This window comes from Salmo trutta, chromosome 7 (assembly GCF_901001165.1).
Source record: "Salmo trutta chromosome 7, fSalTru1.1, whole genome shotgun sequence".
Classification (NCBI taxonomy): Eukaryota; Metazoa; Chordata; class Actinopteri; order Salmoniformes; family Salmonidae; genus Salmo; species Salmo trutta.
In genome coordinates, this window is record NC_042963.1 from 40,953,955 (window position 1) to 40,971,644 (window position 17,690).

The 17,690-nt window shown below is 42.8% G+C and overlaps 1 protein-coding gene across 20 annotated transcripts in view; it reads left to right on the forward strand.

The window, feature by feature from the left end:
* LOC115197409 (protein-methionine sulfoxide oxidase mical3a) overlaps positions 1-17,142 on the forward strand; it is a 188,464-nt gene extending 171,322 nt beyond the window's left edge. For 14 of the 20 annotated variants that reach the window (XM_029758880.1, XM_029758886.1, XM_029758888.1 and 11 more), the window contains 6 exons: positions 2,370-2,463; positions 7,720-7,770; positions 11,124-11,189; positions 14,329-14,428; positions 14,615-14,688; positions 14,917-17,142. In XM_029758880.1, coding sequence (XP_029614740.1) covers positions 2,370-2,463; positions 7,720-7,770; positions 11,124-11,189; positions 14,329-14,428; positions 14,615-14,688; positions 14,917-15,101 — 570 coding nt within the window. In that variant the 3' untranslated portion in view covers positions 15,102-17,142. Of the gene's footprint in view, positions 1-2,369; positions 2,464-7,719; positions 7,771-10,909; positions 11,035-11,123; positions 11,190-14,328; positions 14,429-14,614; positions 14,689-14,916 lie in introns of those variants that run through there. The other 6 variants (XM_029758889.1, XM_029758902.1, XM_029758885.1 and 3 more) reach the window with 5 other exon arrangements.
* Positions 17,143-17,690: the final 548 nt, after the last annotated feature.

A 17,690-nucleotide genomic window follows, 5' to 3' on the forward strand; every position in this document is an offset into this window, starting at 1 on the left:
GATTGTCTTCCTCGGATGGTTTCCTTTGATGGGGCAAAGTCCTTGCACTTCTTGTGCAATCAGCAGCACTATTTTTGGCTTATTCCCGTACTTGTTGTCCAGGAGCCTGAACACGTCGTTGGCGGATCCACAGCTGGACAATACGAGGTCCCTCTTGACTTTTTCATCTAGGCTTCCCAAGAGATGGAATTTTCTCACATTTTCCAATCCATGAGGGTTTCCCAGACGTTGCAAGTCCTCCCATTCAGCTTTCCAGCGGTAGTAATCCCTCATATTACCAGCAAACATGGGCAAGCGTGCACGTTCTAGGCTGATATGGGGCCTGTAGTTGTAAGTCCCCACTGGCTCCTCCTGCTCCACAATTTTCACTTTTCCCAATTTCCCTTCGTCGTCGGATTGAGAATCGCCTTTCCATGCCCACTCATCCCACAGTTTTTCACGCCTTTTCTTCAACTTCCGGATCTGGTCCTTTGACTCTGTTGCCTTGGACCGAGGGATCAAATCTTTCCACTCATCCAATCCTCGTTCGAAGTTGTTGACCTCCCGTTCCAGGTTCCTATGAATCAATTCACATTCCCTCCTGGTCATATGGTGGTGATCCGTGTCCTCGGCCTGGTCCATGGCTGATCCAGCCTCTTCAGTGAGGGTGGTAATTTCCGCCTCAGCGAACCTTGTCCAGAAGCTGATCAGGATGACTTGTTCAGTTTCATCAAACTTACAGTCACATTCTGCTGTTTTTCCGTCAAGGTTTTCCGCCTTCTTTTTTGCTTCATCATCATCCACTTCTTTCAGGGCCGTGGCATACTCAAACCCTGCATCTCTGACTCTGGAGTGATCCACCTTAAAGTTCCTCCACTCACTTCTCATTTCACTTTCCCCCAGTGCACTAGCTCTGGAGGTGAGGTAATTTGCTCTTCTAGTGAATGCAGTCTGGGCTGCTGACCGCTTCTGTTTTAGCCTCTCCAGCTCCTCCTCTGATGCTGCCATCTTGCCAACTTTTATAGCGTTTAACTCAAGCTCAAGTGTTTTCTGCCAACTGGGTTTAAGTAGTCCTTTAACTGTAGACTCTATCCTCTTCTTGGCTTTCACTCATTAATGATTTGCCTAGTAAGTCAACAGATGAGCAGACAGCTTTATGGGTGGACTGTTTGCTTATCAGAAGTTAGTCTCGTGACGAATGTTCTAGCACTTGCATTATCCATGTAAAGGAGAACCGTGGTTTATGACTGTTCGGATTTTCGTTATTTAGCCCTCCGAAAAGGCTCACCAGGAAGCACACAATGTCATGACTCGTGTTTTGTCCTTAATTTTATTTTAAATCAAATGACCACAGGTCATAAACCTGAAATACAACAAACAAGTAATGACAATATATTATTCAGATATATTATTTAGTATGTTATTCAAGTAATATAATAATAATGTAAATAATAAATCAAATAAGCCTGCAACACCATCAAAGATGTGGCGAATCTGGCTTAAAACAGCACCGACTACATCACCCAGAATGCCCAGCGCCAGAGGAGCATGCGCACAGTGACTCTGCCGTCACAGGTTGCTATGGACGCTGTCACAGGACACAGAACCCTAGCCACCACATGCCTTGTCCAAAGGATTTACACACAAACGCAACATAATGCGGCACTCCACCATGGATCACCGAACCAAACCACCGCTATCACCACCGCCACCAGAAACCAGCAGAGTGCGCCGAACAAATCAGCACAATGCAAATGGCTGATAATAATAGCCTAATGCTATATAGCATCTGGTTCGCTGAGCTACCGCACCCAGCGAGCTACAAGTTACTCCCGGCCAACTAACACCGACACAGTGAGGTAAACGTTCAGTGCACAAACATTTAAGTGACTTAAACATCAATGCTAGACAGTAGTTCGCAGTTACATACCAACGGGCTGTGTGCTCCTGATGATTGTCTACGGTGAAGTGATTACCAGGTGCTGTAATTTAAGTCTCTAGTGAAGCTGCGCATGCGCACATAACGTAACATATCTGAGCATCTAAGAAACTTAAAGAAATCACTCGTTCCCCATTTAATTGAACACATCAGACCCATTTGCTTCTCTTTTATCTATTTATATATATTTATTTATTTTTCTTTTCCTGAGTGAGCTAGAAATCTCAACAATGAACGTCATTGCAACTCTCTGAATCTTGCGTTTTCTTAAAGCTTGTAGTAAGCTTTAGTGTGTGTGTGTGTGTGTGTGTGTGTGTGTGTGTGTGTGTGTGTGTGTGTGTGTGTGTGTGTGTGTGTGTGTGTGTGTGTGTGTGTGTGTGTGTGTGTGTGTGTGTGTGTGTGTGTGTGTGTGTGTTCTGAATTGTTCTCTGGCATGTCGTTGCTCCGTCAGATCATCCAGAGACAGCTGGAGCAGGTGGAGGAGAAGCAGAGACAGCTGGAGGAGAGGGGCGTGGCCGTGGAGAAAGCCCTGCGAGGGGAAGCAGGTACCCATCTGTCACTCACTTCTTCTTTTTCTGATTGGGTTACATCCCCCCAGGGTCCACCCATGGGGGTGTGGTCATACTTTTTACGGAGTGTATACGGATATGGAGTTTCTTTATCCCATTCTCCCAGGCTAAAAATATTGATTTTTCTGCTCATGTGCAGGATTTATTTTTTTGTAGCAGAGCGCCCACTCCGCTGCCTATGTAGCTGATGTGCTGAGTGCTCCGCTGCCACTCCCCCCTCCTTGATCACCTTTGTCTGGTCATTGGTGTAGCCTACAAACTTTATGTTGTGCACAAAACTGTTCGAACTCTTGCATTCCCTCAGTTGGCTATTAAGCATAAGCGCCATTTCCTACAAACTTCATGTTGTACACAAAACTCTTCCAACTATTGCATTCCATGTCTCAGTAAGCATAAGCCTGATTTCATGTTCTTTTTTCAGGAGGTGAGGAGTATATATGCAGCTATTTACATGTTTTACTGAAAATACATTATCAGTATTGCAAACAGACTTACGACACAAACAGACAGTCTAGCGATTTCATGTTCTTAGATGATGAGGTACATGCAGCTATTTTCTCTCGCCACGATATCAGCATATACAGCATAACTATGGCACCGGTTGATACAAAATGAACTTCCCATTGTCCGACTCTTTTTACCGGTCTGGATACACGCTCAGCTGCCTAGAACGTTCGGCTGCCCAGATGTGGAACGCAGCAAGATTAGCGATGAGTCTTATTTCAATTGAATGTTATCATCATTGCAAACATTGGCTAAGCTGTGCAGGCAGACAGGCAGTCAAGTAGTGTTATTTTTTCAGGAACTAGGATGTGGCAGCAACTATAAAGATACGGTGCATTCAGAAAGTATTCAGACCCTTCAATTTTTTCCACATTTTGTTACGTTACAGCCTTATTCTAAAATGGATTAAATTGTATTTTCTCCTCATCAATCTACACACAATACCCCATAATGACAAAGCAAAAACAGGTTTTTAGACATTTTTGCAAATTTATTAAACCTAAAAAACTGATATCACATTTAGATAAGTATTCAGACTCTTTACTCTGTACTTTGTTGTTGCACATTTAGCAGCGGTTACAGCCTCGAGTCTTCTTGGGTATGAATCTACAAGCTTGGCACACCTGTATTTGGGGAGTATCTCCCATTATTCTCTGCCGATCTTCTCAAGCTCTGTCAGGTTGGATGGGGAGCGTCGCTGCACAGCTATTTTCAGGTCTCTTCAGAGATGTTCGATCGGGTTCAAGTCCGGGCTCTGGCTGGGCCACTCAAGGACATTCAGAGACTTGTCCTGAAGCCACTCCTGCGTTGTCTTGGCTGTGTGCTTAAGGTCGTTGTCCTGTTGGAAGCTGAACCTTCCCTCCAGTCTGAGGTCCTAAGCGCTCTGGAGCAAGTTTTCATCAAGCATCTCTCTGTACTTTGCTCCGTTCATCTTTCCCTCAATCCTGACTAGTCTCACAGTCCCTGCCACTGAAAAATATCCCCACAGCATGATGCTGCCACCACCATGCTTCACCGTAGGGATGGTGCCAGGTTTTCTCCAGACGTGACACTTTGCATTCAGGCCAAATAGTTGAATCTTGGTTTCATCAGACCAGAGAATCTTGTTTCTCATGGTCAGAGTCCTTAAGGTGCCTTTTGGCAAACTCTAAGCGGGCAGTAATGCCTTTTACTGAGGAGTGGCTTCCGTCTGGCCCCTACCATAAAGGCCTGATTGGTGGACTGCTGCGGAGATGGTTGTCCTGTTGGAAGGTTCTCCCATCTCCACAGAGGAAATCTGGAGCTCTTTCAGAGTGAACATCTGGTTCTTGGTCACCTCCCTGACCAAGGCCCTTCTCCCCCGATTCCTGTTTGGCTGGGAGGCCAGCTCTAGGAAGAGTCTTGGTGGTTCCAAACTTCTTCCATTTAAGATTGGTGTAGGCCACTGTGTTCTTGGAGACCTTAAATGCTACAGACATTTTTTGGTACACTTCTCCAGATCTGTGCCTGTTTTTGCTTTGTTATTATGTGGTATTGTGTGTTGATTGATATATATTTTTTTTTATTTAATCCATTTTAGAATAAGGCTGTACTGTAACAACATGTGGAAAAAGGGGTCTGAATAACTTCCGAATGCACTGTAAGCCTACATCATCACACAAAACGCAGATTATTTTTGCTCCAAAGTGTAGGGGGTGACTGCAATATTAGTTACAACAGACAGACAGAGAAGTTTGCAGCCTTCATAATATACATGTTTTGGAATGTTCGTTCAAATTGCCGCAGAGTTGTTATTCAGCTGTTCAGAAATATGAGGCAGAGACAACATCATCATGGTTCAGAAGAGGGTGAGTGAAATATGGAGGGGGAGTCAATGGTGGAAAAAGTACCCAATTGTCATACTTGAGTAAAAGTAAAGATACTGTAATAGAAAATGACTCAAGTAAAAGTGAAAGTACCCCATCTAAAAGTATTTGGTTTTAAATTTTCTTAGGTATGAATCATTTCAAATTCCTTATTATGCAAACTAGACAGCACCGTTTTCTTTTTTAAATGTATGGATAGCCAGCGGCACACACCAACACTCAAACATCATTTACAAACAAAGCATGTGTTTTTTGTGAGTCCGCCAGATCATAGGCAGTAGGGATGACCAGGGATGTTCTCTTGATAAGTGTGTGAATTGGACCATTTTCCCCTCCTGCTAAGCATTCAAAATGTAATGAGTAATTTTGGGTGTCAGGGAAAATATATGGAGTAAAAAGTACATTATTTTCTTTAGGAATGTAGTGAAGTAAAAGTAAACATTGTCAAAAATAAAGTACAGATACCCCAAAAACTACTTAGTGTTTTTACTTAAGTACTTTACACAACTGGGGGGAGTGTGAGCAGCAGCTACGTTAGAAAAATGAATGTTTGCGTAAAATAACACGTGCAGAACGTGATCTGGATTGTTAGCTTTAAGAAATAATTTTCCGTGGGGGCGTGGGCAAAAAACTCTGTATCCATAGCCACAGGCTACTTTTTAAATGTTGGGATTGGGGAATGAGCTTTTCATTCAGTTTGTTGATGTAGTGTCCTAGTTGATCCTCTTCAACAGTTGAATATGTTAATCTCTGTTTTGTGGTAATACATTTATGTAAGTTATATGCTAATTGTATGTTAATTACATTCTGGATCTGTAAATACAGAATCAACTCAAGCATTCTCAAGTACTGTTACTGAGGGGTTATTATCTATGTACCACATTTCCTCTAAACGTGCATTGACCTCCCTTTTATGTAGAAAAAGTAGCTGTGATAGCACCAATTCTGCTTATCTTTCTTGCTTGAGAGTATCCAAATGATCCTTTTACAAACCTATGCTTTTCACAAAACCAGTCGCCCAGGTTTAGCAGTGAATGAAGGTATATTCTTAAATGTGTAGAAATCCTCATCTAAGTTCATCTTGTATCTAGATATGCAGTGTCTAGATACTGGTGGTATCTCTTACTCTGAAACAATACATTCACACTGTGCGAGACAAGGGACTTTCACAGACATCACAACTTTCACTCAGTGATAAAGTCATTCTTGTTTACTGTAGAACATTACACAATACAATGCTAACAACTTTTAAATATGGTTTCAAGGCATGCAAAGTATAGCATAAGTAGATACAATTTTGTAAGTCTCAAAATAATCTATAATTATTGGTAACCTATGTGAACTACACAAACTGGTGAGTGCTCGCTTATAACATACAGTTCTTTCAGAAAGTATTCACACCCCTTGACCCCCCCCCCAAAAAAAACCCAATAATAATAATGTTACAGCCTGAATTTGGATTAAAATGGATTCAACTGAGATGTTGTCACTGGCAACACATAATACCCCATAATGTCAAAGTGGAATCATGTTTTTACATATTTCTTTTTGCAATTTAACAAATGAATAAAAAATGCAACCTCTTTGTTATTGTAAGCCTAAATAAGTTCAGGAGTAAAGATTTGCTTAACAAGTGACAAATGAAGTTGTACGGACTTACTCTGTGTGCAATAATAGTGTTTAACATGATGTTTTGAATGACTACCTCATCTATGTACCCCACACATACAATTATCTGTAAGGTCGTTCAGTCGAGCAGTGAATTTCAAACACAGATTCAATCACAAAGTCCAGGTAGGTTTTACAATGCCTCGCAAAGAAGGGTACCTATTGGTAGATGGGTAAAAAAAAGAAGCCGACATTGAGTATTCCTTTGAGCATGGTGAAGTTATTAATTACACTTTGGATGGTCACCCAGTCACTACAAATATGTCACTACAAACATACAGGCGTCCTTCCGAACCACTCAGGAAAAACCGCTCAGGGATTTCACCATGAGGCGAATGGTGACTTTAAAACCGCTACAGATTTTAATTGCTGTGATAGGAGAGAACAGAGGATGGATCAACAACGTTATTAGTTACTCCACAATACTAACCTAAATCACAGAGTGAATTTTCTCTCAAGTGGACTTTAACCTCTCTGTCGTCTACACTTTCAAAGGGCTGTATAAGGGGACTTATTGTACTTTATCAAAACATTAGACTCACTGTAGTTAATACAACACCTGTACTCTAATTGTTTCTGTCGGTCATCGTCTGAGCTGCATGCGATTTGGAGAATGTCTTTGTGTTTTTCGACATAGATTTGTGTGTGCTCACATTGGATGTGTTTGTCCACATAGCTTCATATGGAAGGGTTTCAGTTCACCAAGACTAAATCCAATTGTGGCCAAAGGGCTACATTGCATTGATACATACATATGCTACGTGGCATTGATGTATTGGTATGATTACCAATCAAAAGTGGGAATACTACTGTACATATAAGACATCTTAACCCACTACACCCTTGTGGTTGATATGGTGTATGCCTACTCTAAAGCATCAGTATATCAGATGAGTGAGTCACAGGTACCGTGACACTCCAGACCTGGTGTTGCCTCACACACACATAGTTAATGTCTCATACACAGAGGCAGTACACAGCCATACAGGAAATCTATGTAGCCACCCTATCATTACGGAAAAGTCCATGTAGTAAAAGCCAATATGTGTTCTTGACTGCATATGTATTGTGGTGAGTACTTGTGTGCATGTTTGAACTGTGTGTGGTTGTCGTGTGTGTGCAAGCATGTGCATGACCTTCTTGTTGCAGATTGGTGTTGCCCAGTGGAGGCTGTGTGTGTACAATAACTCATATCTCTAATATATCCCTGTTGTAGACTATTGGGGAGAGTCTAATTACACTGAAATCATGGACTTGCATCTGGGCGGTATGTATTTCAAATCTGTCGCTTCCAAATAACTAACAGCTAACCCACCTATCTGTCTTTCCCTATAGTACTGGTCTGGAGCTTGTTTCCTTTTAGCTACATCCCCTGCTGCGGCAGTAGCCTGCTCACCCTCAGATCCCTCCAGTATCACTTCTAATAGACACGTAGCACACAGTCAGAAAGATCACACACCTTTTTTCTTATTTTCTTGTTAAGATCATTTTCACACACTCTTTGATCATTTTAATGTTAACTTCACTGCATTGATCACATCAGTGGTTCCCAAACTGTGGGGCGTTAAACATACTCTTGAAAGTTGTAATAGTAGAATGCGCAAGGTGTCATTTCCAAATTAGGTAGTACATCATCAGTTCCTCTTGTCATGTCAGTCACTGTATACCTTACTTAGAGAGCTATTTATAACTTGTCAGAAATGTCCAGATCAAGTAGCCCATGTCAGCTAATGTTTTTTTTGTTGCCCATAAATATTGTTGTAATTTTTTGGGTCACAAAATGTATAGAATTGCAAGAAAATGTGCTTTAAAACTGAAAAATGTTCTTTGCACCCCATGGCAAAATGTGTAGAATTGAAGGAAATAGACATGGCACTTGCAAGTTATGTTCCCCAATGCTGGAAGGGGGCCCCAAGTGGAAAAGGTTTGGGAACCCCTGGATTACATAATAACATCTATGCATTGGAATAGTGTACAAGTATAATAACTATGAAAGCATTGAGTAAAAAACACACACATGCTAACACATAACACACCTATTTATGATAATGTTAAAGTAGAACCACACACACACCCACTTACCCAACTGGAAAATAGTGCACCCTGCCCTTTACTGACCCCAAAACTCCTAACTAAACTCCTGGCCCTTGACTAGCCTTAGAGCTGTGATGCTGTATCCCTGTAGTCCCAGCTCTGGTGCTGCTGTATCCCTGTAGTCCCAGCTCTGGTGCTGCTGCTGTATCCCTGTAGTCCCAGCTCTGGTGCTGCTGCTGTATCCCTGTAGTCCCAGCTCTGGTGCTGCTGCTGTATCCCTGTAGTCCCAGCTCTGGTGCTGTTGCTGTATCCCTGTAGTCCCAGCTCTGGTGCTGCTGCTGTATCCCTGTAGTCCCAGCTCTGGTGCTGCTGCTGTATCCCTGTAGTCCCAGCTCTGGTGGTGCTGCTGTATCCCTGTAGTCCCAGCTCTGGTGCTGCTGCTGTATCCCTGTAGTCCCAGCTCTGCTGCTCCTGCTCTTCTGACTCTCCCATACCTGCCCTGTTGCATAACTCCCTGTAATATACATGTCTGTGCTGAAAAGCAGTGTTTGGTCTTGACCCCTCATAGCTGTCCTATTCACATTGTGTGTGCATCCAAAATGGCCTATTCCCTATATATTGCACTACTTTTGACCATGGCCCGATATTGCACACTACTGGGTACGGGCCCTGGTCTAAACTAGTGTCCCATACAGGGCCATTTGGCTCTGGTAAAAAGTAGTGCACTACGTAGGTAATAGGGTGCCATTTTGGATGCTGCCTGTGATTGTCCAAAAGAGTCTCTGTATTAGTGACCCAGCGTGGATGTGGTGTCTTGACTGTCTGACTGTCCCGCTCTCTGTGATGATGATGTCGTTGTCACCCATTAGACAGGAGATGGTGTGGAGTGTTGTAACACTGGAAAAATATATCTGGTCACTGTCCCCCAATAGTGTGATCACATTCACTATGGTTCCTCACTATGTGGTTTATAGACCCTCGGTACAATTGCATGCAACAATTTCTAAATGTTTCGTTTCTTGAGTAAAGTTAGATGAGGCATCCATTGAAGGTAAGTATTTCTGGAATTGAAGAAAGAGACACCATTGACACTTGGTTTGATCTTCCAAAATGAATGCAGTGTATGTCTGGTGGTCTCAAGCTTCTGGGCTGTGTGGGGGACAAGGTATGCATGGTCGGCATTCTGCAACTTTTGCCTGATACAGTGTTACCCTGTGTGGTGAAGTCAATTGGACTGGCTTCCATCTAGGTGGCACTGGCCAAATCATGCTCTGAAACACAGGCTATTGAGGGAAGCAGCATGGCTGTGCTGTGTGTGCAGCAGCCCTGCAGGGGGTACTAAAAGCTAACAAAGGAAACTGCTGTCATGCTCTCGATTTTGGCCAGCAGGGTAGACTGCAATGACACATCTTATCTATCACTCCATTTACAACCATAATCACCTCAAATAGGCACGCTAGTTTCACAATGATTCTCAATGATTTGGTACTTTACATACACATTATAATCAATCACTGTGGTGTTATGAGGTATGAGGCGGAACCATTGCACTTTAAAATCTCACAGCAGTGAGTGTGTGTGAGACAGCCTATCTTGTTTGAGTGGAGAGTTATTATGATTCTACTGTGATAGTCTCTTGTGGTTAATTTCACCAGCATTCCATTCTCTCTGCGCTCTTTCACCCAAGTCTCAGACTGTTGAGTACATTGTGTGCATTTCCTGTTGTATCGGTGTGTGACAGGGTATGACACCATCCCCTACTCATCGTTTGTCCGATACACTCTCTGATAGAAGGCTCTTCTTCGTTGAGAAACTCAATAACTTTATATCTCCTCTTCACTTTACAGTTTGTGCCTAGTACAGTGTTTCTCTACTCAATATATCCGGTAGACAGTATGACCTCGTTATATGTGAGGACTTTCTCACGGAGGTTCACACGCATTTGCACAAAAATGCTAATTTGCACTTCAAAAGTAGCCACAACGTCAACAAATACAAGTTATGTTTACCTGGGAGAGCTGAAATATTTTCAAAGATGGAATAACTAACTCTTTCCCACTTAGATGATTTATCTTCTATTTCTGTAAATCTCAAGTGATGATGAATAAAAATCTGTTTTTATTTAGATTAATCTAATTTGCAGAGCATTGTCAACACATTACACAACATTGGTATTGTGAAGGCTCTTGTATCACCCCATAGAACTCTATGCACAAAACAGTTTTGCTGAGTTTGAGGAGTATTATTCGGAGTCCATCAGATGAAAGACGAGGATTATTCCCCTGTTCTTTCCAACCCTTTGTGTTTTCACTCTCCTTTTTTTCACCTTCTCTGACCCCACACAACTGATCTCTCTCACCTCCTCTCTACAGGTGCTTTCAGTTCTTCCTCCTCCCCCTAGTGCTCTCATTCTTTTAGATTTTTCTCCTCACTGTTCTTTCTTCCTCATCTTCCCCCCCATCTCTCCCTCCCTCCTACACTTCCTCTCACGCTTTATGTCCTCTACACTTTTTTTCTGTCTATCACTTCTTCCTCCTCTTCCTCCACCTCACTCCTTGGCACTCTTTCCCTATGTTGTGGAAGTAGTTGAGCCCTTTGTCGGGACCCCTCGCCGAAGACCTATCTCCTTCTGTCCCTGCTGTTCCTCTGAAGGTAACGTAACCTATTGCCTTGCCTGCTGCTGGCTGCTTCAGGTTACCACAGCAACCGACCGCGGGGATCCACGAAGCTGGGCTCCTCCCCCCGGTCTCCTGAAACTCCTCTCCCTCACCCCCCCTCCTCTTCCTCCTCCTCTCCCTCTGTGTGTCCAGGCTCAGTAGATTTCCCCAGGATGTCACCGTTCGCTATCTACCATAGTCGTATCACATTGAATATTACACACATTTCTGTAGACATTTGGAAACTGGAACGGTGTAGATGAGAAAATAAGGACAGGACATGTCTATGCGACTTTTGGTTTGTTGAGTTGAGGATACTCCGAAACCTAGTGCACACCGTCGCCAATAGTAACATGGACGCTTCTATAGACCCCTCCTAGATGAATTTGCCCTTGAGATTTACAGTCTCAAGCAGAAACATGTTAGAAAGCCCTCAACCCTGGTTAACAACCCAAGTAAGTAAACAACTATTGTGCACATTTTTCCATCATTCCAAGAGGCTGCAGCTAAAGGGGAAACTACTCTGCTTCGTTGTGTGTTTAATCAAAGCATGTCCTCTGTTTGCTGTAAAACTAATTGACATGAAAAACCATCTATCTCCCACTACTGAGTGGTGTAGTCTCTTTATAGTGTGTGAAAGCTGCCTGACAGCCTCTCTCTCGACTATAGTGTGTTACAACTAAGACTGTGTGTGACAAGGTTTTGATAAAGAGAGCGATAGTCCTACAGCTTGTGACACATCTCAGTTTTGCATATTCTATCAAAATACAACATTCTGGATCATCTGGTCTACTGTCTCTAACACATGTATGTCTGTGTGAAACTGCTTGAGAAGCCTTCTGATCAATGTAAACAAAACATGCCTGTGTGTGTTCTGTGCGATCTGGTTTTCAGGCTGGATGTGTGTTATGTTGTTAACTGTGGCTCTTCTCTCCTGTGATCTTGGAACCTGGGCTAAGGGTGGTGGACGAGGCGCAAAGAAAGAAAGAGAAAGAGAGAGGGAGAGGGAAAAGCAAGCACATTGTTGGATAAGTTAGCATATCCACCTGTTTCCATCTCCTCTTTGTCCTGTCTGAGTTCCTCCGTCTGAGGAACTCCGCTTTGCCTCTCTCTGTCCTTGTCTGTTAATCAGCGAAAGCCGGCAGCAGCACCCGAGAGCACAGCCATTCGATTTGTGTGTGTACTGTGTTTTTCCTTTTCGTTTTGCAAGACACTCCACCACTCCAGCTAAGTACATCATGCTGCATCAATGGTTTGCCCCCCAGTGTCTCATTGAAACCGCTTGGCTCCCACCTACGTGCGACAGATGAAAAATGCTAGCAGACTTTCTATAGCATAGCATGGACTGGCCACCTTTACAGTGGCACAAGGGTAAAAGTTATTTGGCCGCTGGCCCTTGACTGCAGTAATGCATGCCAAATACCAGTAGAGGCCTCTCTCTCAGGCAGATCTAATAGGGGAGTATGATAGCTTCACTATTGGTCTAAATGACAGATCGGCGCCATCATCTGACCCAGTAGTAGAAGCTATAGGGAGAATTAAATAATTCATAACACAGGTTTTTTGAAACCGCTCTGTATAAATAGGATCTGACAGGATCCTTTATTTCTACTGGTGGTACATTGTTGCATGTAGGGATGTAGAACTTCCATAGAGATAAACTCTTCTGGTGTTTTATCTCTGTGTAGAACTTCCATAGAGAATAAACTCTTCTGGTGTTTTATCTCTGTGTAGAACTTCCATAGAGAATAAACTTTTCTGGTGTTTTATCTCTGTGTAGAACTTCCATAGGTTCCCTGAGTACAACGTCCTGGGTACAACGTGGTGGAATAGACCACGGTTTTCTGCCCTGTCCCCCTACCTATGGCCCTCTCCGTAAGGGGGACACAGTGGTAGGAGACGACAACTGTTCTGAACATAGTGGTCCTCTGTAGCTCAGTTGGTAGAACATGGCGCTTCCAACACCAGGATAGTGTTTTTGTTTCCCGGGACCACCCGTATGTTAAAAATGTATGCAGGTGGGACTAAATGGCATATATACTGAACAAAAATATAAACGCAACATGTAACAATTTCAAAGATTTTACTGAGTTACAGTTCATATAAGGAAATCAATTAAAATGAATTCCTTAGGCCTTAATCTATGGATTTCACAACTGGGAATACAGATATGCATCTGTTGGTCACAGATATCTTTAAAAAAAAGGTAGGGGCGTGGTTCAGAAAACCAGTCAGTATTTGGTGTGATCACCATTTGTCTCATGCGACACATCTCCTTCGCATAGAGTTGATCAGGCTGTTGATTGTGGAATGTTGTCCCACTCCTCTTCAATGGCTGTGCGAAGTTTCTGGATATTGGCGGGAACTGGAACGTGCTGTCGTAAAATGCCGATCCACAGCATCCCAAACATGATCAATGGGTGACATGTCTGGTGAGTATGCAGGCCATGGAAGAGCTCCATCAAAACTTGCGACATCTGTGGCCTTGTATTTGTTGTGTGACAAAATTTCACATTTTAGAGTCGTCTTTTATTGTCCCCAGCACAAGGTGCAGCAGTGTAATGATCATGCAGTTTAATCAGTTTCTTGATATGCCACACCTGTTAGGTGGATGGATTATCTTGGCAAAGGAGAAATCCTCACTAACAGGGATGTAAACAAATTTGTGTACAAAATGTGAGAGAAATAAGCTTTTTGTGCTTATGGAACATTTCTGGTATATCTTATTTCAGCTCATGAAACATGGGACCAACACTTTACATGTTGCGTTTATATTTTTGTTCAGTGTGTTGTTATTGATTATTATTATTATTACAGTACAGTAGCAAGGGCGTCTGTCTCAGAAGTTAGTGATACACAAACTCTCAACTTTGAAACACCTGTTTTTCCCGTGCATTTTCCAAAGTTGAAATCTCCTCCACTTCATCTTCTGTGAGGCATACGGCAAGACCATCCCGACCCCTGGTCAACAGTCCGGCCCAGCATCCCCACTTCGCCATCCATTCCCAGAACAAAGACGTCTTGGCTTGGCTGTCATTGCATTGCCTGTGTCAGTCTCTGCATCAGACCCACCTAAAGGCTCCTCTGCCCTGCCGTTTCCCTCACTTCCCTTTCTTTGTTGCTTCTTCTTCCAGGGATGGGAAAAAAGGACGACCCCAAGCTCATGCAGGAGTGGTTCAAACTGGTCCAGGAGAAAAACGCCCTGGTGCGATACGAATCTGAGCTGATGATATTGTGAGTTAACCATTATTATTCTTTGTTATAGGCCTACGGAAGGTGAACTCTGTATCTATATAAGGTGCTGTAACTAAAGGTAGATAGACATCATTTAGACAGACTGGTGACATCATTTAGACGTGAGACATAATTCAGGGCCACAGGTGTAAAGTTGGGCCGTAAGTCTATCTTTCTGTCCCCCAGTGCACGAGAACTGGAGCTGGAGGATCGCCAGAGTCGACTGCAGCAGGACCTGAGGGAACGAATGGCAATTGAAGGTAAGGACCGCCAATTTTCGATTCAATAAATCTTTATTTTCCCCCAAGGGCAATTCGTGTGCAGCATAAAAAAATATGAAAGGTACAGGACCATGGGAAACAACATTCATGGTTTCATCAAATCCTGATTACCTCAGAGTGAGACACTTTTTTTCACTTTCCTCTCCATATATGAGTTCTCTACTTATCTGTCCCTCTTTCTCTCTTTCATCCCCCTCTCCTCCTCAGACCACCTGAAGACAGAGGTGGAGCTGGCACAGGAGAAGCACATCCTGAATGAAATGTTGGAGGTGGTGGAGCAGAGAGACTCCCTGGTAGCCCTCCTGGAGGAGCAGAGGCTCAGTGAGAAGGAGGAGGACAAGGACCTGGAGTCTGTCATGCTTTCCAAGGGCTTCAACCTCAACTGGGCCTGAAGAGGAGAGGCTAAACTCACCATCCACCGTAACTCAGATAATACACTACCCCTCCTCTGTGTCAGGGCTCAGTGAAGGCCCAACCCACGGTCTCATGCTTGGTCCCAGATAACCCAGCAGAGAATGTGTGCCGAATGGAGTTGTCCCATTACGGCTCCTCTGTTGGAGCAGTCTATAATGTTTACATATCTACCCTGCCACCAGCCAGGCATCATTACCTCCAGTGATATATCCCCTCACTATCAAATCACGGTAGGAGGACCAACTACAGCCTGGACTTTCTCAGAACTTCAGAAGTTCTTCTGGAGTGGTTCTCCAGAATGGGGAACTATTTTTTATTATTTATTTTAATCTCAAACACGCAAAGGGAAGAAAGAGGTTAGGTCCTGCTGATGTAAAGGAATTCAATGTATGATACCTGTTTCAATGCACTACATGTGTAGAACACGACATATTAGCAAAGCGGTGGTTTTAGATGAGGGTAGGCCCTTGACCTATTGACTGTTACAGGGTTTCTGTGGGAAGGGGAGGAGTGGTCTCTCTCATTCTATCAGTCTCAACCTAACCTCATGACATACTCTACTATTGTGACTGCTGACTGGAGAGGGACATCCTCTGCTTTAGCTGCCTTTCACTCCAATTACACATTGGCTTCCACATTCTGAGGAGCCAATAAGGATGAGACTCTAAAAGTCCCATAATTTTTTTGCACAGAGATTCACCCGAAGAGTCAACACTAAGGATCAATGGAATCTGGTCACTTGGTTGTTTTGTATTTATTAGCTTGGTTTTGATAGAGAACCTGAATGAACTGTTTTTGGTATTTTCCGTGTTCACGGAGGAGAGTGCCTGAACTGGAGGCTCGACGGATTGCACGTGCTCTCTTTATAACATTGACTGCAAGGAAATCAACTGAAAACTCCATCACCAAAAAGCCATTGTGTAAGGGGTGGAGGCTGCTGCAGGCTCAGAAAAATATCCTGCGTTACATTGTCTTTGACTCGGAAAGTTGTGCTGGTGTGAATAGTTAACTTGTAGCATAGATTCATTGACACATGTACACTTCAGCAAGCAACCCACTTGACACATCTCTTGGTGTCCTAGTTCTGAGTGATCATGTGGCTTCTCCATACCATGCCATTCACCATAAATCACACTGATATTTCATTTTATAATCAGTAGCCCTTATTCTATACTAATTGGCATATACCATGAAATGTCCTCAGTGTAGGTTAAACAGTGAAGAGAACAACATTGGGGGCAGTGTCTTATTGGGCTTACACAGTATCAATGCATCGTGTTATCATAATACCATAAGTGAACTGACATCACTAACTGGTGTCATGAGACACTTGCGTCAGTGGATATCCTTCAATATCATTGTTCTAAACCACAGAACTCTGGCTTCGCTACCCCTGGGGCTGAGGTACATGACCTGCTTTGGCGCAAGATGCCTTTTTCACTTCTGTTTTAATATTTTAGTTTTCTTTTTAGGGTTTAAACTTTTATGTATCCCACCAGAGGTACATTTCTATGTTGTGTTTTTTGGTAAAATCCTTTCATACAACTACAGGTTGTCAAACAGCAGTTATGAGTAGAAGTGGAGACAGGAAGGTTGCTCTAAACCACTTCTATTCTGTCAGTCACAGGAGCATGTGCTTTTGTTTGGCATTTGACCTTACTAGCCTTTCTGCCAAACTGTAAATCTTTGGTTGGTCACAGTTTTATATATTTTTCTGTATTGATAGATACACAGAGTGAGCATTTGTGTAAGAATTAAACGGAGCTGTGAATACAAAAAAGTTACATCATTTCAAGGCTGGTTTAGATGGTGTGTGATAAGTTTGACAGATTTTATTGATATTTATAAACATGTGTGCAAAAATGTATCATATGTAAAGAAAAATGAATCCTAATTTTTAAAACTGTATGTTGACACACACGACAAATATGTAAATGCTGCTTCATTTAGCCCAAATGCATAGGGTGTTGGATGTATGCTGAAACGGCAATAAAGCAATGCAGTTGTTCATTTAGAAAAGCATGTCTCCTTTTATGGTTAGGCTTCTGTATAAACTTACTACAACTATAACTTTATGATAGAAATGTGAATATTCACCTTAATGACTGTCCTGCATAGTAGGCTACCCACTGTCAATTCCACTTATTTGGTCTATTCCAGAACTAGCACATCTGATGAAAAGCTGAGCTTGATTATTTGCCAAATTCAAACCAGGAGTGCTTCTTTTATGGCATATTAAATAAGTGCATCTGTCTCAGAATCTTCCCAACATGACAGTATGTGTTACATGAACCTGGCGACAAATTAATTAAAGGACGTTTTCACTTTTACTGTACGACAAGGGCAAAACCTGACATTTAGTTTCTTCACACACTGACAGATTTGATCCACTTGCCGGTTGAAAACTCCACGCCGATATTTCTGTGTATCCAGTATTCCAGCGGGGCCAAATCTGTAACAAGGGCTGGATGTCTGCAGACAAGACGAAAACGTTTTTAGACATGCAAGACAGCTGAGCAGAAAGGATTGCATCTTGTTTCTGGGACTCTCAGGTAAGATGACCAATG